The sequence below is a fragment of the Xenopus tropicalis genome, chromosome 2, assembly GCF_000004195.4.
Source record: "Xenopus tropicalis strain Nigerian chromosome 2, UCB_Xtro_10.0, whole genome shotgun sequence".
NCBI lineage: Eukaryota > Metazoa > Chordata > Amphibia > Anura > Pipidae > Xenopus > Xenopus tropicalis.
In genome coordinates this window covers 121008481-121033598 of record NC_030678.2, presented here as the reverse complement: position 1 = coordinate 121033598, position 25118 = coordinate 121008481, and the positions used below count along the sequence as shown (strand labels likewise).

Genomic DNA, 25118 nt, shown 5'->3' with positions numbered 1-25118 from the left:
CATATGCTTAAACTTGCTTGTTTGTAAAGTATGATACTTATAAAGTTATATGTTTACTAGTATCTTGATAAGTTTCCTTTAAATGCTGTAAGAAAGATGAGACAACCATGACTTTACTCATTTACCAGTGTATTACGACAACAGCTAATTAGCCGTAATAAAAAAGCAATATAAGGTAAGGCTAATATTTAACATTACAGAAGAGTTACACAAAAGAATCGGGCACAAACGTCAGACGTAAATGAGCAAAAGGTGAATTTGCCAGGGCCAACAAGGATAGGGGCCCACCATCATCTGCTACAATTGTTTACTTATAGCATCACCCAGAAATAGCACAACTCTCTTCTTAATTGATTTAAAAAGTTTTAGAATATAGAAAAGGAGTGGGCAGGAGAGGAGAGTTCCTAGGGCGCAATGTTGGGGCGAGGAGCTCTTCCCATGAACCTCTTCAGCCTGAATTCACCTAGTTTGGCCCTTTGTAACTATGGTTCCATCTTTTCTGGACAAAATACCGACCTACCTCCTGCCCTATTAATATCTGCATCAAAAATATCAGGTACCAGTGTGTCTGGGCCTAGCACTGAAAGTAGTCATTTTCTACTGGAATAAATATTCCAAAGGAATCTAATGAAAATATTGTATCTTTAGCGAAGATGTTTTATTCTCCTGGTGGCGTTCCCATTTTCACCAATACACTCTGAGCCAGGAGAGGCTTGGGGCGCGTATATTTGTCCGATTTACTGAGCGAGGTGACTGCTTGGTGCGTAGCTCTGCACGTCTTTTTAATTAAATTACCAATTCAAGTTCATGAATATTCTGGCATTTATTTAAAACGAGTTACCTATAATAATATAATAGCATTACATTATAGTGGTTGCTCGATAAGAAACCAAACCGGATAGTTTACATGTAAATCACACAAAGGTCAGAAGCTTCTCCCTTATCTCGGCCTGCAGTGCTACGTCGCTGCCATGGCAACCCTTCAGCCCCACCCTTAACTGGCGCATTCCCAAGCTGTCAGGCATTATACTACCTACCCGGAAGCGGTATCCTTGATGACGTTTCGCTGGGTGACGTGTCTGGTTAGCAGGAAGGAGGAAGTTAGTGCGAGCTGTCGGTTGGAACTTAGAGCGGATACTACTTTGCTCATCTTATCGGGCCCGGGTTATATCAGTATCCCTCTGCCGCACCGGCTACCGGGCATGGCCACCCAACCCAGCACTGTGATGTTCAGTTTATTGCTGCTGGCCGTTATCGGGCCCTGCGCGGCTTTCTACCTGCCTGGTCTGGCCCCAGTAAGCTTCTGCGAGCAGGGAAAGGAAACAGCGGAATGCAAGGTGAGGCGGCTCTGATCATTGCACTCTCCGGGGTCTGTTTGGATGGGACAAGCCAGGGCTTTCTTTCGTTAGGGGCCTAGTGCAAGCAGCTGCAGTACCAGCAATATTGTAGTTATGATTCTATATTATTATGTATAGATTGTTTCAATATATGAATAAGGGCTTGTTCCATGTAAACCACGCTTTGTGTAAATTATAGAGGACATCATAGTTAATATATGCAGGGTGTTGTAATTCAACAACAGCTTTATATTTCCCGAAAATCCTATCGGGGACTTGGCCCCAAACGCTTGATTATTATTATTATTATTAACACCCTCAAGTTCAGACTATGGCATCTTACAACAGCTCCTATGGCATTTGCCATAATGCACAGATTGTCAGTGTGGGCCTGAACACCATTATAAAGTGCCAACATGTACTTCAGCTCTGTACAATACATGGGATTATATGCTGTATAGAAACAAAAATATTTAGGGCAGAAAATAGATAATTTGGGCTGGGCACTCCCAGAAGGTCTGTTCTATAGAGTACTGTGGGCTGTACAGGTACATATATGTAAGCAGATATATATATTGGCCTAGTTGGCAATTTTTGACTAAATTGGCTGACACCCAGACATGTGTAGTTGGTCCAATCTTTCAAATTCTTTCAAGGGGATTTATATGCAACCTGCCCTTTCAGTCCTGCCAAGTATGGTTTCCTCATCCAGACAGGGGGCTGTGTAGGCAGCTCTTGATAAGTGCCCTTAACATGTTGTAGGGCTAAGTGAGGAAGGATGGATAAAGAAGAACTCACCAGCACTCACTGGCTCCTTTGAAATATATTTTGCCTGGTGCACAGTATCATGAGGGATCAGCATCCTCCAATCTGAATTAGATACTCAGATACTGGCACAACAAGGCAATTATAAGCAGGGATAACCCTGTGCTTTTATTTAAAGCAACAAAGTAACATTTCAGGGTGAACCCCTTCGTCAGACAACGTTGTCTGATGAAGGGGTTCACCCCGAGACATTACTTTTTGTTGCACTAAGTAAATGTGCAGGGTTCTCCCTGCTTATAATTGCCTTGTTGTGCCAGTATCTGTATATCCAATAGGGCTTAGTGAGGTAATTTATTTTATTATCTGAAATATGTAATTAATGAGTATTCTATAATAACCATTGTTTGTTAAACACTAAGATTTTTCATAAAGTTACTTTTGTTCAGTTTCTAGCCACCTGTATGATCCTTATAAACAAGCAAACATTAGTAGTCCATTATGGAGATTGATGTCCTTAATGTAATAAGGGCTTGCAAAATATATTTAGATGTATTTTGAAGTCCTACAGTTATGATCATTATTGTTTAGCCCTCTTAAGGGTAGTACTCATGGTAAAGATGTACACATCTAGTTAAAGTTGTACTAAATGGGTTCCTTGCAACAAATAAACCATGTTAATCTGATACATTTAATTTATTTGTTTTGCAGATGCCTTGCATGTTAATACGCACCCATTATATATAATTTATTTCTTCAGGATTTCCTTCCCCTTGTATTTACCAATTTTTCTCTCCAAATGTTCTTATTTGTTTCATGGGTAATGCCTTTTAGGAACTTTGTAAAGATTGCAACTGAAGCATTTATGTTTCTTATAAACAACACTGCACCTTAACTACAAACTGTAAGAACAGGTCTATAAAAAAAAAACTGGAAATGCAGGTTTTGTTACCATCTGAATTGTATGTAGGATAGAATGAATAAGTATATCCTTTTCATATAACTGCTCCACTGACTGACAAGCAAGGCTGGAAAATCCACTCTGACAGTGCAGGATAATAAATAGGGATGGGCAAATCATAGTTGACAAGTGATTGGTCTTCTGTCTTAGTACATCTGCCTTTTTTCTGTCAGTAGTACATCTGCCTTTTATAAGCATATAGAAATAACTACAAACTTTGTTAAAAAAAAAACAAAAAACTGCTTGTTCCCTTTTTTTATTCGTATTGCTACTTAAATTCCACAGCAGCTAAGCCTGTTTATTGAGCATCAAACTATTGTAATGTTATTTCACACGCCCTACTTCAAAGCATTGTAATGCTCCTCACACACCCTTGTGATTCAAATAAACTTGCAAGATAGGATTTAAAGACATACAGAGTTTTCATGCCTCAAATAATATAATATATAAAATGAATTAAAACATTATGTTTCAATGAATTTTATGTAATTAAAGTTAACATCTTGTATTTTGATTGGTGTGTTCTTTTGTAATATGGTTCACATTTATTAAAGTATTGTTTAGAACAAACTTTTTTTTTTTTTTTTTTTTTTTTTTCCAAAGGCCATGTCTGCTCAATCCTCTTTATATGGCCATCTTTTCTAACTGATACACTGTTCCAGTTAATGGTGTAGGCTTAACTTAAAATACATTTAGCTGGAGTTCATATAAGATAATGTTTAGGGTTTTTAATTAAATGTAAAGATAGGAATACATGTTTGTAAAAGGAAACTAAACCCTGGCATATGTTTACATATATAAATGACTTGTTGGAAGGTCCTGTTATTTTGTGACTTCTGTTATTCTGTGACTATAAAAAAAAAACAAAAAAACAACCTCATACCACCAAAAAGTACTTCCTGGGATTCTTCCATGTAGCCCTCTTTCTCCATCCTCCACCCAGTTCTTATTTAAATCATTTTGCTCTAATAAAGTCCAGTACATAAAACATAGTTTCAGTTCTTCAGTTATTCATGAAAATTATATTTTTCATAGTGTTGGTTACCAATTTGTATCTCATTGTTTTTGTTATCCGCCCATGTACAGTTGATTTTAGTTAATAGAATAGTCAGAATTTTACTAGCATATGTTTTATTTCATTTGATCATGGTGGAAAAAGATGTATTCTGCCCCTAAAGGTATTCATAAACATGTTATTAAAAGCAGCGTTTGTGTATTTGTTTCCTTCTGACTGCTAAAACAATGTAGGGAAAGACTACTCCAGGTCTGGATCCTGCTAAATTGCATCAGGAGTCACACCCAGAATTGCAGAGATTGCACAGTCAGACAAATACTATCTTAATAATTTAAACTATTACAAAATTATTGTTATGTATAACTGGAACAGTGCTTAAAATAACATTGTGGATAATGGCACAACAACCCTATGCCATAATTGTTTGTATAGTTTTTAAAATCAGATTTTTATTTTATTTTTTAGTCTGAAATAGAGCTGTTTGTGAACAGACTGGACTCTGTGGAATCGGTTCTTCCTTATGAATATGCTGCGTGAGTATTAAATCCATGTGTTGTTAGCCTTTTTAAAACAATCAAAAATCTGTTTACCCGTGTTGTGAAATTCTGTAATTATTCCTATAGACCTACTGAAGTTGATAAAGTTCAGATGTAGCTCCACCTAGTCTTCTACATCTAGGAACTTTTATTGGAGGTGAAGTACATAGATTAGGATTAGGATACACTTTGCCATATGCAAAATATGAGAGATGAGAGGGTTGCACACACAGAAGTAGTCAGTGACATCACACAATGGACTTTGGGGAAGCATGTGTAAAATTACAAAAAAGAAACATACTGGGAAATTTTGCCTCATTCAGACATACTGCTAGATATTCATTGTTTTAAAATAAAAAAAAAAACAGAAATATAAATAATGAACCTTATGCAACACAATACAGTAGCCACCTCCTTTATTCCAGGGTTATTCAACTAAAAAAGATTTTATTCACCCAAGTGGTACATAAGCTACGTTGTTTGACATATACCTTTATTGTACTTCTCGGTATGAGATAAAGTAGAAAATCAGCCTACTAGATAGGAAAGTCTTCTCTTTTCCCCACATTTCATGAAGTTAGAGTAAGTTAATGTATGTGTTCGTGATTTCTGCTGCAGACATTACAAATTGTCTGTATCTTAAGTTAGGATTGATTGTCCGCTTGCTTTGGGCATCTGATGTTAATTTATGCCTTCATAAAGTTTAGTATAGTTAGCACAAGCAAACATATATTTAATATTTAAGATGGACTGGGACCAAGTGAAAAACTGTCCTGTGTCTGACAAAAAAAAAATGTTAATTTTTTTTTGGAAATCATGGATGCAGCACCTTTGGGTAAAGAGGAGAAGGCCCATCTGATTTATTATCAGCCTGGAGTTCAAAAGCCAAATCCGTAATTGCACATCTGGAAAGGCACCACTGATGATATATACAGGTTTTAAAGCAACATATGCTGCCATTCAGACAATTTTTCAGCACAGGCCATGCTTATCTCAGCAAACAATGCCAATCTTCATTCTGCGTGTATTACAACACAGTGACTCTGTAGTAAATATTTCCAGGTGGCCTGCCTGCAATCCAGACCTGTCGCCCATTGAAAATGACAAATTCTTGAGCAGCTAAAATCCTATATCAGGCAAGAATGGGACATTCTCTTTCAAAATTACAGCAACTGATCTTCTCTGTTCCCAAACAGTTATAGAGTTTTGTTACAAGAAAAGCTAATGCAACAGTGTGAAACATGTCCCGGCACAACTTTTTTTAAACATATTACTAACATCGTATACAAAACAAGCATATATTTTTCAGAAAAAGTTTTTCCATTTCACCATTTGATGTGTTGCTTTTGTTAGGATTGGCAAATCATGCAATTCTCTTTATATTTACATATTATACATTGTCTAAACTTTTTTTGAAAGCCAGCTTGTATATTTAACTACTGTACTTTTGCTTATTTACTTTTCTGGACAGGTCTAGTTAGGCTAATTTTATATCTGGCAGAAACACTTTAAACTGACTGTAGTGCTGAAAACCAACTCTACAAGCAATGATGGGCCTAGGCTGCTTTGGGGGGTTTCTCTGCAGGTAGAAATATGCTGACCATGAAACCTCTGGCATTAACAGTAGCCTTACAGCTTTTTTAACTATGAACTTTGATACATAGTAAAATTAACGAAAACCTAATTAATTTAATTGTGTTATATGAAGGATAACTTAATTATTGGCATATTTGTTTCCAAAATTCTTTTAAACTATATTGTTAAAGGGGAAATTCATCTTTAAATTAAATGCATTATTCAGAGCAACTTTTCAATTGGTCTTCTTTGCCATCAACCTTGGCCTGTCCAACAGCCACAAATGTTTGCTTTGAGAGGATGATGTTTTATTTATTTTTCTTATCTTTCTGTTCAGACCCTTTCTATTCATCTTAAAGGAACAGTAACACCAAAAAATGAAAGTGTATAAAAGTAACTAAAATATAATGTGCTGCTGCCCTGCACTGGTAAAGGTTGTGTGTTTACTTCAGAAAGTCTACTATAATTGATATAAATAAGCTGCTATGTAGCCATGGAGGCAGCCATTCAAAGGAGAAAAGGCACAGGCACATAGCAGATAACAGATAAAACACTATTGTATTCTACAGAATTTATCTGTTATCTGCTATGTAACCTGTGCCTTTTCTCCTTTTTTCCAGCTTGAATGGCTGCCCCCGTGGCTACACAGCAGCTTATTATATAAATTATAGTAGTGTTACTGTAGCAAACACACCAGTTTTACCAGTGCAGGGCAACAGTGCATTATATTTTTATTACTTTAAAGCTCTTTCATTTTTTGGTGTTACTGTTCCTTTAAGTCACTCATCCACTGCTAGGGCAAACTGGACACTCTCGACCAGATAACTGAAAAAAATTGGAGAGCTTCTGTACAAGAAGCTAATTTAGGGCACATTAAATTTTGCAGAGCTATTGCAAATTCTCAGAAGTCAATTATGAACCCACAATTGCATCGTGCAAAGTGCACTTTTGGATGCATTCAATGTGCTCTTCTCCATAATTCTAGCATAACTGGTCACAAGGGGGCTCATTTCATTTCAAAAACATGCTTGTGCTTGCACTTTGATGCAAACTAAATGCAATTGCACTAAGAATCCTGGTTGGAGTCATTTTTGGTGTGAGGTTGACGTGTGTGACCAATTCTTTAGGTGCAAGTGCAAATGACACATGTCACTGTAGAAACTGTAGAAACCCTGAAGACACAGTGCCGATATGCGGAAGATTGCAAGGGTTGTCTTTTTAATGCACGTACCTTTAATTAATGAGTTATTTTTTTAGCAGAAACTGCCGACAGTATTGTGTAACTGTTTTTTACTTGTTAATTATACTAGGTTGTTTTTACTTCGTATTAAACCTTAAAATAAAGATGAACCACTCCTTAACACAAAGCAATCAATTATCTGGAATAGTTAGAATCTGAGGTTTTGCAGACAAGGGATTTTCCCTTGTCTGCTAAAAAATAACTTTAATATTAAATAAATCCAATAGGATTCCTTGGACACCAAGATTCATGTAGCTTAGATACCATCAAGTACAAGTATTTCATAATATTCATTTATAATATCTAATTATATATAAATATTTACTTAAAATTGACTCTGTGGGAAAACTTTCAAGTAATTCTGAGCTTTGTGTATAATGGGTTTCTGGATATGGGATCCCATACCTGCTTTATTACATCCTTTTCAGTGTGAAAATGTGTATATATATAATATATATAATTTTTATTTTTTTTGTTTTATAGGTTTGATTTTTGCCAAAATACAGGAGAAAAACGTCCATCTGAAAATCTTGGTCAGGTGCTGTTTGGTGAAAGAATTGAACCCTCCCCATATAAGGTTTGTATCGTGTCTAAACACTTTCTCTGTTCTTAAATATGTAGATAGAGGGACGTTAGGAACAAGTTAAAGTATAGCAAAAAAAAAAATAAAAAACCCCACATAGTTACCTGTTACCTGTAAGCATCTGGCTTGGCTGGTCTTTTGCGGGGAGATATATGTATATTAGGGATCCCCAACCTTTTTTACCCATGAGCAACATTTCAATGAAAAAAAAGCTGGGGAGCAACACAAGCACAAAAACCAATAAGGACTCATATTGGTTAATTAGTAGCCCAATGTGTACTGGCAGACTACTAGAGGCTCTGTTTAACAATACAAGTGGTCTTTATGCCTCCAAAACATGCCTCCAAGTCAGAAGTTGAAAAATGGGCACAAACTTTGAAGGCATTGGGAGCAACATCAAAGGGATTGGTGAGCAACATGTTGCTCACGAGCCACTGGTTGGGGATCATTGATGTATATTATACATTATATATAAATATATATGTATCTCTTTTTAGCAGTCTGCATTCTGACTTCCAGTGATCTCTTTGAAAAGGTGTCAGAGGTCCTGAGGATACTTCTGCATAATGGAAAATACATTTTTTTCTCTCATCAGAATCTCTTTAAGCAGGGGCATACTGCCTTTTTTTTACTGTTGGTGGAGAAAATCCTATATTGCCCACTACCACCCTTTGTGCATAGTAACAGGCATAAATGGGATCTACCTGTTACTTTGAACAAAGGTAGGATTATGAAAATAATATGCTCCAGTGACTATTTTTTGGGCAAAACCAGTAGCTTTGGGGCTATGTATGAGAAAATCTACCACAAAAGATGATACTTGAAATACATTTAATTACACACAGCATGGAGAGAATCACCATGATCAACTGCTACTTTTTTGTTTAATTGGCATTACTGATTGATTATCAAAATACCACAGCATGATACTATTAAGTTTATTCATAGTCAGTTGCAATTGGATAGGTCTAATTGGTTAGTGTAAAATATTATTGAAAACAGAGTATTCACAAGCGAAACCCTTTATTACTGAATCATTAAGAAGGCTACAGGGAATAGTTTAGATTAGCTACATGATATAATGACACAGTGGTATTTAGATGACTGCTTGTTAACCCTGTAGTCCTACATGTATTGTCATGACCAGTTAGTCGAGCATATTCCATTTATGACATGTCCAGTAAAAACTCAGATTATAGGTTATGGGTTTTTGGCCTGTGCTACAGTTTCATCTAATCTAATTAATTTTGTTTTTTTTTGCAGTTTATATTTAACAAGGAAGTAAAATGCCAGCTTGTTTGTAAAAAGACTTATTCTTCTTCTAACCAAGAAAGCAAGTCCAAACTTGATTTTCTGAAAAAAAGTATGCTTCTGAACTATCAGCATCATTGGTAAGTGATAAAACTATGAAGCGTGGGAAAACAGAGCCACACAACTGAAGTGTGAAGGGTGCATTATTTAAAAAAAAAAAAAAAAAAAACTTTGACACTCCTGTATTTATACTTTATTTTCTCTTTTCTTGTATACAAGAGAAAGTAATCTTTCATTAAAGCTTTATTAGAAAGGTCTATGTAAATTCAGCCATAAGCACCCACAGAAATGCTGCCCTCTAGCAAAATTAACACAGGATTCATTTTCTTCTTTTTTGTACACACATTCTTCAGTGTCAGACTTCCTTCTCTCAGAAAAATTCTTTAGGGCAAGGACATGAGTCTGCTCAGTTTGCTTCTCTGTCCCTCTCCCTTTTCCATCAGAATTTGCTCCCCTCCCAATTCAAACCTAGCAGGAGCTAAAGCTGCAGCACAGAAGCTATTGATACCAAGCTAAAATGGCAGCTGCTATATTAAACAGAGGGAGCTTCTAGGGCAGGTTACTCAGGTATGGTAAGGCTTTCTGCAGAATTATATAGCATTCTAATTTGCACTAATGTGGCTAATCTATTTACAGTAAAATGCCTTTCCTTTTCCGTTTGCAATGAAAGTGCGTTGCTTTATACTTTAATTTCCTTTATATGTGTTAACGCTAATTTCATTAGTCATTAAGAGTTCTATGACCATATAAAAGCAAGAGGCTGAAGGCCGCTTTAACTTCTTTCTGAAAACTAGGGTCTTTATAGGTGACTGCCAGTTAGGCCTAGGGGGTTGTGAGCTCTATATTTCTAAGGAAGAATGAGGTGTTCATAGATGCCATAGTTTTGAACTTGAAGGTTGACTTTCTCTGATGGTAACACATTAAACAAGTAAGCTACAGTGCTTAATCAAACCACCAAAGAAAACTTTATCTAGTCACTAGTCTTGCATTGTTATAAGTGTAATATACTTTTACTATTTTTAGGATTGTTGACAATATGCCTGTAACGTGGTGTTATGATGTTGAAGACGGACAGAGATTTTGCAATCCTGGATTTCCTATTGGTTGTTACATTACTCAAAATGGTCATCCGAAAGATGCATGTGTAATTAATGTAAGCCTTATCTTTAAATTCTGTACTTCTCAGCTTTGGGTTGTTCTATCAAAAAAAGTTCAAGGATGCACTTCCCAGGAACTTTGTAATTATCTAGAATCAGACTGTACTATGATTGGTCCAGTCAGTTCAAAGGATTAGTTATTATCCCAGTTTAGATTTGTCATTTTGAGAAGTAGTCTTCAGGTGCCATATCATGTATGCCACCCCAGTTTTTTTTGGTGCAAGGTCTAACAGTCGTGTGTTTTATAATATTTTTTTAAAATCCATGGTATAATAGTTTCAGTAATAAAAGCAAAGCTGGTGAAAAGAATGCATGAAGAAGATAGGGGCATAGCGATCTATATTAGCTTTCACTTTTGTGTAAGCTGTGACTTGAGTTGAGTTGATTGCCAGTGATTATCTTGTACAATTTTAAAGGAAAACTATACCCTCAAATAATGTAGGTCTCTATAAAAATATATTGCATAAACATACCCGTATGTAAAACCTTGCTTCATCTAAATATACATTGTTAGTAGTATATGCTGTTGGGTACTCCTAAATAGAAAAGTGCCATTTTAAAAATTAAGGGCCGTCTCCTGGGATCATAGGATTCACAGTGCACACATACAAGCCAAGGCACACACATACATGCTAGGCCACATCAGCCAATTAATGGACAGAGTCATGTGATCTCTGAGGGAGTACACAGCGCATCACTAAATGGTGGATCAAGGGAAAGGATATAAAGGGGCAATATTTACTGATATATATTCCAGTTTGGTATGATTCTTTAATAGGACACTTAACATAATATAAACTATTTGTTGGTTAAGTATTCATTCTGTGGGTATAGTTTTCCCTTAATAAAAGCAGGCAACCTGCAAATGTGGAGAGGCTGGATATGTGGGTCATAGCTACCTACTGAGATTATTATTTTTGGTGGCCAGTAAGGGGATGGAAATTCTGATTTCTGTGGAAGTGCATAACCAACATGAATGGCTTTCAAGGCTTATCTTATTTACTCAAGGTTTGCAAAGAGTGGTTTTCTGAAAAATGCTAGTTCATCAGTTACATAATGCTTATTAATAATAGACAGAATAGGAGAAAGAAAGAATTTACTTGCAAGTAAAAAAGTAAAGTTTGATTGTTATTGTAACTTTTCTTCTATTTTAATTGTTTTCACAGTCAGAGTTCCACGAGAAAGACGCATATTATATCTTCAACCATGTGGATATCAAAATGTTCTACCATGTTGTAGAAAATGAGGGCCAAGGGGCAAGACTTGTAGCTGCTAAACTTGAACCTAAAAGGTATTGTGCACCAGCATTTATTCTTTGTCTTTACAGATACTGATTTCTGTCACATACCATTTAACTCTATTCTACTTTGAATATTACAGGAAAATACATTCTTTTAAGCCACTTTGACCCATTATATATTCAGTGTCATTTTAGTTGTTGGCAAACTACACAACAACACCACATTAGGAGGATATTTACTATATAATTCACTAAATTGTAGTTGTTTATATAAACCTATACCGCCCAGTGCTGGGGTGTCAAGGATTGTGCTCCCCGAGTTTACAAGTCGTCTCCAGTTTTTTTTTTTTTCTGCAGAAGACAAGACAAAACATGAATAGATTTTAGCTTATTTGAACCAACTGCACATTATTATGAAATTATACAAGTATTTTATGCTGACATAAGTTACAGTGTGTATCTGGGCTAGTGGGTTCTATCATCTTTACTGCCTTACTGGTGGGGTTCCTAACATATTTGCCCTCTCTGTGTATATAATCTTTCTCTTGTCCTTTTGAGATTCTTTCTGACCTGCTTATCACTAGTTTGAATGCTTAGGTTAATTTTTTACACAGTCACTTCTGTATAACTGGTTTCTGGATCATAGAGTCATTACCTCTTAATGAAGTAAACCAGTTGCTACATTTTCTATACTTGCTATTTTTGTATATAAATTGTATTTAGTTTTATTATCTCTCTTTACTTTGTAGCTTCAAGCAGACACATGTTGACCAGCCAGACTGCTCAGGGCCTCCTATGGAAATCAAGAATGCTTTCGGTGGTGACGTCACTGTTCCATATACCTACTCTGTAACTTTTCATGTAAGTTATTCCATAATATTTTTGACATATAAATGTTTTGTCCCATTGCAGACCAGATTCTACCATCCAGATGGTCTTCGTGGTTGTCATTCTGCCCCATGACTTCTGTGTTTGCCATGAAAATTTTTATGTAATCTGGCCCATGTGGTATCTATCACATTATCTGACAAATACAACTTAAAAATACCATTTCACTTCATGTGAAAAGTTGGACAGCTCTGATGCAAAGTTTGCCATCGTTTAGTTTATCATGTCCTCGCAAGCAACATGGTAACTTTATTAAGTGTGCACGTGGTTAGGAGCTACAAATCAGACTCACTTGCTTTCCTGGAACATTTCGGGAAAATACACACAATAATGACAATAGAAATGTAAACTCATTTAGGGTACGTAAGGGGTGTGTTTAAAACTCTGACATATACACTTAGTTGCATCTAGGCATGCATTTTTAAGATGCACAAAAAAGAAAAACCTTGTGTAAGATCCATTAATGTATTTTTTCAAAGTAATATGTGAATCAATCTTTATTCTTCAGGAAGAAAAAACCATTAGATGGGCATCTAGATGGGATTATATTTTAGAATCCATGCCTCACACACACATTCAGTGGTTTAGGTAAGTGTTCACACTAAGCATGTTCTGTCTTCCATATTCTTTCAAGTGCAATACTTCATTGTTGAATTTAACATTGAGAATACCACAGAAGTTGAGTTGCATTAATCTAAGAATGCAGGAAGTAGTAAAGTGGATGTAACAAACTCAATATATCATGAAAAAATTATGATGTAAAAGAACTACATAGAACTGCCAAAATAATTGATGTACCTGATTCTGATTCCTTTCGTCTGCTAAAAAACATTTAAACATTAGATAAACCCAATAGGATTGTTCTGCCACCAATATGGATTTATACAGCTTAGTTACCCACAAGTACAAGGTACTGTTTTATTATTACAGAGAATAAGGAAATCATTTTTAAAATTTAGAATTAATTGCTGAAAATGAGATGCCCTTTCCAAAAATTGGATTTTTGTGTATAATGGCTTTCCGAATAAACAATTCCTCTAGAATATCTAGTGCGAAAAAAAATTAATAACCCTACTTTTTTTTCCCCAGTATTATGAACTCACTTGTGATTGTCCTGTTCCTGTCGGGTATGGTTGCCATGATTATGCTAAGGACATTACATAAAGATATTGCAAGGTACAATCAGATGGATTCTACGGTAAGTGTTATACACTGGGTTATACATTTTTAATAAATGCATCCTTAGCAATTTTATGACCACTTTTTTTTTTTTTTAAATTTTATTTTAATTTTTTCTAGTAAAAAAAAAATAGGCAAAAAGAAACAAAAGAAAATCATAGTAAATATGAGCAACTTGTTTCATGCAAAAAACTCAAATGAAGTACTCATAATTTGTATAGAAGTGAGCATGGAATATATCTAAGGCGCTTCCTGACACCTGCAGAAGCTTTTCTGCAATTTGCAGTTTTTTAGCACTACTGAAAAACCTTTTGTGTGCTTTGCTTTTTAGACTAGACAAGCACATGTATATTTTGGTCTATACATATGATATATGTTAAATGTATGTATAATATTGCCTAACCCAAAAGCTTTGCCCCTGTCCTCTGAAAGAAACATGTTGGGGTGCTTAACTTGATGTCTCTGAAGGTATGCTGTTGGGCTGTCTTGATTTATAGATCTTGAGCATTGTTACAAAATACTAACGATAGGATTATGTTCTTATGGTATTATATTAAGTAATAACTATAAGTAATTATTTTAACATTTTTTAGGAAGATGCACAGGAAGAATTTGGCTGGAAGCTGGTTCATGGTGATATTTTCAGAGCACCAAGAAAAGGCATGCTGCTCTCTGTTTTCCTGGGTTCTGGCACTCAGATTCTAATAATGACTTTTGTAACTTTGTGTAAGTATGTGAGCAGTTTAATTTCATAGCTATGGTTCTGCAACTTTAATCCTGTGTATGTTAGTGGACAGTTTTCTAATTTTTTCCTGGTGGTGTATTTTTGTTATTTGTTTTAAAGGGGATCTAAAGTCCAAAAAAGTTTAACTTTTCCATGGTGCTTTTGTTAGCATTTACTCAGACTTTAGTTATTGCTTCAGTCTTTTTCACATTTTTTTTTTAATCTTTGTCAATATAATCATCCCATTGTACTCCCTAAACTAAACATGTATTCTTACTACATCTTTCATTAGTACATCTCTTATTGCTGAGCGTTTGACTGAGAAATTCACAACTGGTTACTTGAAATGCATAAAAAAGGATATATGTGAAACAGCATAGTGGATTTTTTTTTATATTGATGGTTACTTTTATTTTATCTTTAAGTTTAGCCTCTACATAACCTCATCTGATTATGATTACATAAATGCAATTTGAATATTTATGTATAGAGACACAATAGCTCAAGCTGTGAATAACTTTTATGTTCTGTAACACCATTTCTGTTTTGTTTTGTGTTTTTAAGTTTTTGCCTGCCTTGGATTTTTGTCCCCTGCCAACAGAGGTGCTCTAATGACTTGTGCTGTTGTGTTGTGGGTGTTGCTTGGAACTCCAGCTGGTTATGTTGCTTCAAGATTTTACAAATGTAAGTTCATAAGACCATTTTTACAGTAAGACAGTAATGATTTTCTTTTTACAGTGATCTAATCAATCTAATAACAATGAGAGATATTTTTGCATTTACTTAAGGCACTGTGTGAACATTTGTTTTTATGAGATTTGAAACTAAGGGGCACATTTATCAAAGTACGATTGAGTCTGAATACAAAAAATTTGTATTGGTTCGTACTGTGCGTATTTTCTGCGAGTTTTTCGTACATTTGCCAACTTTTTTGTACTTTGCGACAAAATTTGTGCAACAAAATCGTATTGTTGCTCCAAGTATGAAAGTTTCGGAATTAATTCAAGCTTCGGTATCGTGACTTTCTTTGGGCCAGGTTGGAGCTGCAGAGTGCCATTGAGTCCTATGGGAGGCTCCCAAAATCATGCACAGAAGGATCAAAGTCAGAAAGGTTTTCCCGCTGTTTACAATCGTTCGATACAAAAACTTTTGGATTGCCAATACGATATTATCGTGACTATTCCGATTTTTTTCGTAAGCATTTTTGCGATATGCGATCATCAGAAATGATCGGATCTAATCCAAATTTTTCCCATTTCAGGATTCAAACTCGTAATTTGATGAATGTGCCCCTAAATGTTACTGGGCAGTGTTTTTACAGGAGTAGGTTAGCTTTATAGGGGTTGGTCACCTTTAAAATAACTTTTAGTATGTTGTAGAGAGTGATATTCTAAAACAATTCGCAACTGGTCTTCATTTTTTATTAACTGAATTATTTAGCTTTATATTCAGTAACTTACTAGCTTGGTATTTTTGCAGCTATATGGTAAACCACCCCTTTAATTTAACTTTTACTATTTTATAGAATGTCTTATTCTTAGCAACTCAGCTAAGTAACTTAAATTGCCCTATTTAGTTCAAGTCTTATTCATTGCACTCCAAGGGTGTATAACAGCTTGGGTACAACCAGCCATCAGTTAATAGTTATTGCCTCTGATAATTGCTGCCTTGCAACTCCAGGTTCCTAGGTTTGATTGGTTTCAGGCAAAGAAGGCTGATTCCGGTGTAGGGGCTGATTCTCAGCCTGAGTGTTTCAAGAATCGGCCCCATGTGGCATCAGCCACTGTTAGTAAGTCATGGGCTGTGTTTTATCCAGATCCTATGGCATTTTCTGGCATACGTAGTAACTTTTTCTTTTTGTGTTGTTTTGCCAAAGTAGAATATGTTCCCCTTGAAGTCTGGTCAGCCAGCCAGAACTGGTGACTAGTCCACTACAGCAGACCTTCTTTCATTTTGGGCTTCCTGGTTGCATGCCTGATTCATGAGCTAGAAACCCAATAGGGAGCAAAATGTGCCATGCCCCACTTTCCTTAAGGATTCATTTTGAGAGTAGATTTGATAATTCAAAATTAGAAACGATATTTACAATCATTTTTTCTTCCTATTATTTAAATTTTCCAGAATGAAGACATACCCTGCTAAATGATTAACAGATGTTTGGTTGCATAACTAATATATATTTATTTATTTTTTTTAAATACAGCATTCGGGGGAGAAAAGTGGAAGACAAATGTTTTATTGACTGCGTTTCTCTGCCCAGGGTATGGCTATTCCGTAAAATAACATTATCTGCTATTAGTTGTCTATGGTATGCGAGTATATTTCAGTTATCACAATGGAGCTAAAATACCATTAATGTGAATGCTTATTTGCATCACAGTAACTAAGAACAATGGCATAGCTTTAAATGTGGCAAGTTAAATTACAGCTGTAAGTGATGAGCTACGCTCAAAACCATTTGATAAATGCTCACACCTGCTGGAAGCCCGTTATACCATGTATAAGTGCAGAGTGAGGAATATTCTCTCTGAATCTCTTACCTGCTGTTCTAATTAGTATGTTTTGTTGCTAAGTGGCTATCAGAGTAATGGAAGCTTTGAGTAATAAGAATTTACATACTGTAGTTCCTGGAAATGTGTGAGCACCTAGAAATAAAAGGCCTTTTATTTTTTTTCTTTTCAGGATTGTATTTGCAGATTTCTTCTTAATGAACTTAATTCTCTGGGGAGAAGGATCCTCTGCAGCAATCCCATTTGGTACCCTTGTGGCTATACTAGCATTGTGGTTTTGCATTTCCGTACCTCTGACATTCGTCGGAGCATATTTTGGTTTTAAGAAGCATGTAAGTGTTATTCAGTGTCCCCAATAATATTTCTGTTGAAAGGGGTTGATTATTAGAAGATATCTTTTAATAGTTCAGTATAGCAGAGATGCACATATAATCTGCCCGTATAAGATGGAACTTTTGCAAGGTTTATAAAAAATAAAAAAAAAACAACAACACTTTAACAAGCAGTGGTTTCTCTGGCCCAAATAAATTTAATTTGTTTTTTTTTTGTTTTTTTTTTTTTTTAAATCAAAAGTATAAAATTGTTTTTTCACACAAAATTCTTCATGCACCGGACTTAATTTGTGTGTATGTGTACATTCCCTCAATAATCCTTTAGAAATCTTACATTTTATATAATAGGTGTAACACCTATACTAACTTTATATCATTTAAATATATAAATGTATTTAGGATTTGGATGAATATGAGTGCCAAGCCAAAATTGATCCGACTTCTTATTAATTTAAAGCACTGGGCAACCAGATGATTTTTTTTTTTGTACACATTTAAATATCTGGCTTAGGGTGTGGACTCTCTTTGGAATGAAGTAAAATTCTTGGTGGGGGATTCAGTATTTGTCCCGATTCAATAATGTGGATTCCCTACATTTTGGCTTTGTCTACTGAACAAGTAGAAGTTATACTTGTACGTACACATTTTATGGTACTTGTGTTTTTTTGGCAAGCCAGTGTTTTTCTAAAAGCAGTATAGCTAATTTCTTTAGATATTTTCCCAAATTAAAATGAAATATTTTAATTTCAAATATCTAAATGTTCTCACCTTAATTTAATAAATAGCCCAGTGTTTGTTATCTGCACAGCAAAACATTTATGTTTAATAAAAATACCTTACAATATGTGTGTGGGTGCAAAGTTCTGTTCTCCTGTATTTTTAACTACGGGCTTATTTTCTTGTTTTTTTTTTAAGATTTTGAATGAGGATAAAAGTAGCTATTTAACACCATTAAAACCAGCATGGAAGCCTCACAAAAAGCTTTCAAATAGCATGGCAATGGAAAAGTGAGATTACTATGGCCTTCTAATAATGCCTTTGCTTTCTTTGCTTCCCTTTAGGCCATTGAACACCCTGTCCGCACCAATCAGATACCTCGTCAGATTCCTGAGCAGTCATTCTACACAAAGCCATTACCTGGGATTGTAATGGGAGGAATTTTGCCCTTTGGGTGTATTTTCATTCAGCTATTTTTCATTCTTAACAGTATTTGGTAGGTTTATTCCTTTATCTTTTTCAGTGTTATATTTGCAGTTTCCTGCAGTTACAAAACAGAAAACTGGGTGGAGTGCCTTTTTTGGGTATAAATAACCTGATATACTGAAATTAAGAGAAAAATATTACTTTTCAACCAGAGTTCTGTATGAAAGAAAGACATGATAATCAATTTTAATTGAAAAATAGGAGGTGTAATGTTACGACCTTTATACTCAATAGGAAGCTTAAACCAAGAACAAAAAAGTTGAATACATGTTAAATGTCTGTTAACATTATAGATATGAAGTCCAAACCCTACTCCACTGAACAGCCCCTCCAAAATAGAGAACTGTTATTGAAAAAGAAAAATACAAGCCCAATCTTTTGGAAATAACAAAGTTACTAAATATATCAGGGCTGTAGTTACCCCCTTAAAGGATAACTATAGACCTGAAAATTGCAAATTTCTATAAAAACGTATTGCCAAAAACATGCCAGACATGACATACTTCACCTAAATCATTTTCATAAAAGTACACCTTTTAGTGTATTATCCAATGGAACATACTGCTAGAAAAGTATATTTTTATTAAAAGGTTTATATAGATGAAACTGTTTTTTTTTTTTTTTTTTTTTTTTTATGTGATATATTTTAATAGAGACCTGCATTGTTCAAGGGTATAGCTTCCTTTTTAGGCTAATGTCCCATGGAGTGAGTTAGTCACCCACGATAGATATCTGCTACACCAACTAACCACTCCAAAATGCCTTTCCACCAACAACAGTAGGAGTGCCAGTGGAAAGGTCTACGCATGGTTTCTACTTTCCAAAGTCACACAAAGTTGCCTGCAGGAGGAAACTTTGCGTGACTTTGGAAAGCCAAAGCCATGGAGGATTGCTCCGTGGTGGTCGCTGGATGCTGATAGGAACACTGGCCTCGCGGTATTGGGTAAATGAGTAAAATCACTGGGAGTGCCTCACTTTTGACACTCTTCCCCCCCCCCCATATTGATTGTTGACTTTTAATATAAAAACTTAGAAACCTTTGAGTAAATTGATACCACATTAATAAAGTCCCAAAGTATGTGGTTTCTAGTGACCGCAAAAGGTAACTACATCCTATTTTTGTCTAACATTTTGCAAAAAAATGTGAATGTATATTGAAAATCATAATCAGCTGTGAATATTTACTGGGTCTTCCATTTAGTTTCTTGATTTAAGAGAATGAACTAACTGCCAATAGAGAAAAATCTCATTGTGTATTGAATTGCTAGTGTAACCACAAAAAACAATTTTGTTATTTGACTAATAAATGGTTTGCTATTAGAATTATTGTATAGTACTTTTGGGGAGGTACAATATACTTTGTTTGTTCTCTGTAATTATCTTAAAATCTAAGTAGAATCAGATTGGTGGCTTGCATTATTTTTACTATTTTTTTAATATATTTCTGCACTTTTTTTAATTATAGGTCTCATCAGATGTATTACATGTTTGGATTTTTGTTCTTGGTATTTATTATTTTGGTCATTACTTGTTCTGAGGCAACTATATTACTTTGCTACTTTCATCTGTGCGCAGAGGTAAGATTTATGAGCAGAGCTGCTTTGATGAACAATAAAAAATACAGCAATAAGTACAAATGCATTAATATTTATAAAACAGTAGCAAAGAGCCATCTATAAAAAAAAAAAAAAAAAGTACAGACCAATAAAAGAGTTGAAGAAGGGTCCTACCCTAAGGCATAGTATTTATACTGAAAGGTAACAAAATTAAGGGTGGCCAGTTCCAAGGCAGTGTCTCTTGGAAATAAGAAACTTTCTGAATATAACAAAAATTGATACAGTCTCTCTTCAGAAATCCCTTGTCCCTCTACATGCAAAAGTCAGCTATTCTTTTGATAGATAGTTGGTTTTAATATACCATTAAGGTGGCCATACACGCACCGATAATATCGTACGAAACCTCGTTTCGTACAATATTCGGTGCGTGTATGGTATGTCGGTGAGTCGACCGATATCGCAGGAAGCTGCTGATATCGGCCAACTCGCCGATCGGACCAGTTGGAAAATTTTGATCGGGCGCCATAGAAGGCACCTGATCAAAATCTCCCTTCAGCGCTGAATCGGCAGAAGGAGGTAGAAATCCTATTGTTTCTACCTCCTTACCTGCCGATTCAGCCCTGAATGGTGTGTGGCACATCTGACGATGTTTCGTGCGACCAATGGTCGCACGAAACATTGTCAGATCGCCACGTGTATGGCCAGCTTTAGTCTGTGCTTACTTTGTCTAGATGATGTAATAGAACTGCCTTTAAAAAAAAACAAAAAAAAACAAAACACCTCGCTAATTAAGAATTATGGGCCCAAACATGCAAATGACTCCTTAATGTCCTTGTGGTCAACTATGCACCCAGAACCACTAGTTTAATAGCACAGATACAGCTCAATAATTCAGATCTATATATCCAAACTTGCAGGCAGCTTGTTTTAATCTGTTTAGCTCTCATTAGTACAAGATACTGGAACATGGCTTCTGAGATGTAGGACTATTAATTAGGGAGGGCTAAATGAACCAATGCAAGACATGCAGTGAAAGCTGTCTTAAAGGAGAACTAATCCATTAAACATGTAGGTAAATGCCGCACATTGTTTTGAGATTCTGTATTAGCTCAAGGTAACCACAGCCCTTTAGCAATAAAAATGTGTCTCTTAATATGCGGGCAGTAGTTCTCTATCTTCTTTTCTGCTGATTTACAACATACGGTCTGTGCTTAAAGGTCAATATAAATTAAAAGTAAGTCTAAAGGCATATCTAAATTCCCAGATCCCTGCTTGCTTCTCTGAGATATGGTGCTGGCAGCCTACAGCAGTGTGAAGACTACAGTGACATCGCTGAAATCTCTCTGTCCTTCCTGTAGGCTGCCAGCGGCAACCTTCCTATTCTCTGAGCATGTGTGTAACTTGATCTTGTCTCCTGTTCTGAGCTACACATGCCCACCAGCCAATCAGAAGCGGATCTGGCAGAGGGGAGGGGGGGAGGGAATGAAACACATGTGCAGTATGAAGCAAGGAGGGAAAGGAAGGGAGAATACCTTTTTATAGATGGCTGCCTGTTCTAGAAAATGTGAAGTAAGTGTGACTGAGTAAATATTTGATTAGGTGAGCACAAAGTGTGACGTTTTTACTAAACAATAGGAGGACTATTGGGCAGTATGCTTTTTAAATTTTGACTCACAGTATAAATAATATTAAAAAGTCACAATATACTGCTGATTACTAAATAATTCCAATTTTCATTACACAGTATCTAAGAAACCAGTGCAATTAGCAAAATAATGTAATAATCAATCCTTTAGCATCAACTTATACAACAGACAAACTTTATTTTCTGCTTAATGTTTTGTGATGACCCCCTAAGCTTAGCTTCTCATGTGTTCTTGTGTGCAGTGATAGTCCTAACAAAATCCAAGCTGATGGACTCCTGTTCGCAACTTTGAAGGCCTCCATTCCATTATCAGGCCTTCATGCATTTGTAGCCATTATCAGAAGGCATTCATATACCTCATGCTTTATGCTACACACATAACACTGCCTTAAAATAGATAAAAATAAAACGGATTATATTTAAAGAATTTTCTTATTTCTGGAGGATACAGCATATATATTACATTAATGTCATCATGATAATTCCCCTTTAAACACTGATAAAGTGGGGAAAGTCTGAGGGAAAAACAGAAGTATAATATTGAGATGATAATGTGGCATATAAATATATTAAAATAATAATAATTTGCAATACTTGAAAAACATTTAGAAACAATAACATTTAGGGGCTGATTTACTTACCCACGAACGGGTCGAATGGAGTCCGATTGCGTTTTTTTCGTAATGATCGGTACTTTGCGATTTTTTCGTATGTTTTGCGATTTTTTCGGATTCTTTACGAATTTTTCGTTACCAATACGATTTTTGCGTAAAAACGCGAGTTTTCCTATCCATTACGAAAGTTGCGTAAAAAGTTGCGCATTTTGCGTAGCGTTAAAACTTACGCGAAAAGTTGCGCATTTTTCGTAGCGTTAAGTTTTAACGCTACGAAAAATGCGCAACTTTTCGCGTAAGTTTTAACGCTACGCAAAATGCGCAACTTTTTACGCAACTTTCGTAATGGATACGAAAAACTCGCGTTTTTACGCAAAAATCGTATTGGTAACGAAAAATTCGTACAGAATCCGAAAAAATCGCAAAACATACGAAAAAGTCGCAAAATGTTCGTTTTCAAGTCGGAACTTTTCCAATTCGGGTCGGATTCGTGGGTTAGTAAATCAGCCCCATAGAGTACAAATAACATATAGAAACAAAAGCATTACTTTTTCTATAAACTGAAATTACTATTTGTTGCTCTATCAGAGACACAGACAGGTTAGCTACAATATATAAAGCTACCTTAAGTTATGAATTAAAATTGTTTATAAATAAATGTCTTTATAAAATTTTCCTCCTCTTTGTTTACAGGACTACCACTGGCAATGGCGCTCATTTCTAACTAGTGGCTTTACTGCAGTATATTTTCTTGTATATGCTGTACATTATTTTTTCTCCAAACTACAAATCACAGGGACAGCAAGTACCATTTTGTACTTTGGTTACACCATGATCATGGTTCTCATCTTTTTCCTTTTTACAGGTAAGCATATTATGTTTATTTCTTATTTTCTTAGGTTTTTTTTTTTTTTTTTTTTTAATAGTTGGGCTATTTTGATGGTTTTGTATGTTATATTTTAATTAAACAGAAATACACAAACTATGTCAAACAGTACATGCCCCCTTTTTTTTCCTCTATTTTAGCTTTTTCACATTATTGAGCTTATTTATCAGTTTTCGAGTTTTTCTTCTAAATTGAATAAACTCACATATGCTTGCTTATTTATTAATAAGGAAAACACGTTTGCAAAAAAACTTGAATATCTTGCAGAACTCGAACAAATCTTTCCTAGGACAGCTCCCATTGACTTCTATAGAAACTCGCAAGCTTTTATACATGGTGAATTTTTACATTTGGGTTTTTGCTCTTAATAAATACCAGACATTCGAGTTTTTGAACCATAATTTAAATTTGTGTTTTTTTGCAAAAAACACTCAAACTGTGAAAAAAAAAATCAACTCAAAAGTTGATAAATCTCCCCCTAAATGTTTCAGACCTTACTTCTTTATCTTCTAGTAGTGTCAAAAGCAGCCTGAGTGATTGTAAAATATAGGGATGACAACCATTTTTTATCTCTTCACTATATACTACAATTATTTAGTAACAAACCTATTTTTTTATTTTCCTTTAGGTACAATTGGATTCTTTGCTTGCTTTTGGTTTGTAACAAAGATTTATAGTGTTGTTAAAGTTGACTGAAGAATGAAATCCAACCAATTAGCGGGAACATGTACTGATCACTGGGACTGGTTATTTACTTTACAGTATTGTCACCTATTTGTAGGAAAACAGTAACAAAATACACCTGTCTTTGCAACATCTTTGGTTTTGAACTAAAACATGTTTGATTAAAATAGCATTTACATGTTCCTGTTGAAGAGCCCATTTTAAGATTGTATGCATTTGTAAATAACGGCTGTAACTAAGATTTATGCTTTATACGGTGGATGTCAGCTAGAGCAACCATACAAATGTCAATACTATTAATAAAGTACAATTGTAAATATTCAGTTTTGCTTTTAGACTGTAGGTGAAATGAATGAAGCTTTGAAGAAGGTAAATTTACCTTAAAACTATGGCAATGTGCTTTCCGAAAAAATTTCCTTTCATTCAAGTTGAGTTTTATTTTTTTATACTTGGTGATACGTCCTGACCATGAGTTTTTGTTGTCTTTATTAGGTTTAGTGATTGAAGCCTTTAAAACTATGTGCCTCTCAGTCTATGAATTTTTAAATTTATAATCTTAATAAATATTGTAAAAATGTAATAAATATGTTCTTTATTATTACCTTTGTGATTTATGGTAACAAGTCATACTACAGAAACATTGTTTTCCCCATAAGCTATTTCAAAGGATAGTAGCAGGACTGATGCAATACACATTTTGGATTTTACATCATTTAAAAATTATTATTGACATTTTTTTCTTTTACAAAAAAAAATATATATATATATATAAAATAAATCTGTGCGCGCACAGAAGTTTTTAGGTGAGTGAACACAAACTAGAAGAATTTCCAAATACATACGTTAAATGCAGCAATGAATTAAAATGTACTGTTTCCCCTGCAAAGCCCAGGGTGGAGTCAGTCTGGTAGATTTTTTTTTTTTTCTCAGCTGTTGTCAGTAAGGTGGCCATATATATTGCAATTACGATATTTCCCATGACCATTTGTTGCAGGTAGGATTGCTCATATACTCTACTAACATTAGAGCTGAAATGTTAACTTTGCAGGTTAAAACAAAGGAATTTATACCACTACTTGCCAATTCAGCATTAACTTTTATGGTGTTCAAGCACCTTCATTGTCACCCAATCAAAATATTCAGTCTTGCCCAATCAACAAGACAACTAATATCCAAGGCT

The 25118-nt window shown here is 35.1% G+C and overlaps 1 protein-coding gene across 1 annotated transcript; it reads left to right on the top strand.

The window, feature by feature from the left end:
* The first annotated feature begins 1034 nt into the window (after positions 1-1034).
* tm9sf2 (transmembrane 9 superfamily member 2) lies at positions 1035-24536 on the top strand. The gene is made up of 17 exons (XM_002935649.5): positions 1035-1337; positions 4541-4608; positions 7910-8003; positions 9273-9400; positions 10344-10473; positions 11644-11768; positions 12467-12578; positions 13114-13193; positions 13695-13803; positions 14378-14510; positions 15073-15192; positions 16712-16769; positions 17191-17350; positions 18412-18563; positions 20019-20130; positions 23062-23233; positions 23883-24536. Exons 1-17 carry the CDS (start codon positions 1056-1058, stop codon positions 23948-23950), a joined length of 2103 nt encoding a protein of 700 aa, XP_002935695.2. The 5' UTR covers positions 1035-1055; the 3' UTR covers positions 23951-24536.
* Positions 24537-25118: the final 582 nt, after the last annotated feature.

Coding starts and splice junctions, on each gene's coding strand:
- tm9sf2 (XM_002935649.5), top strand. CDS start 1,056: ATGACGTTTCGCTGGGTGACGTGTCTGGTTAGCAGGAAGGAGGAAGTT. Junction 16,770..17,190: donor ACTGCGTTTCTCTGCCCAGG/GTATGGCTATTC, acceptor TTTTCTTTTCAG/GATTGTATTTGCAGATTTCT. Junction 17,351..18,411: donor ATTTTGGTTTTAAGAAGCAT/GTAAGTGTTATT, acceptor GCTTCCCTTTAG/GCCATTGAACACCCTGTCCG.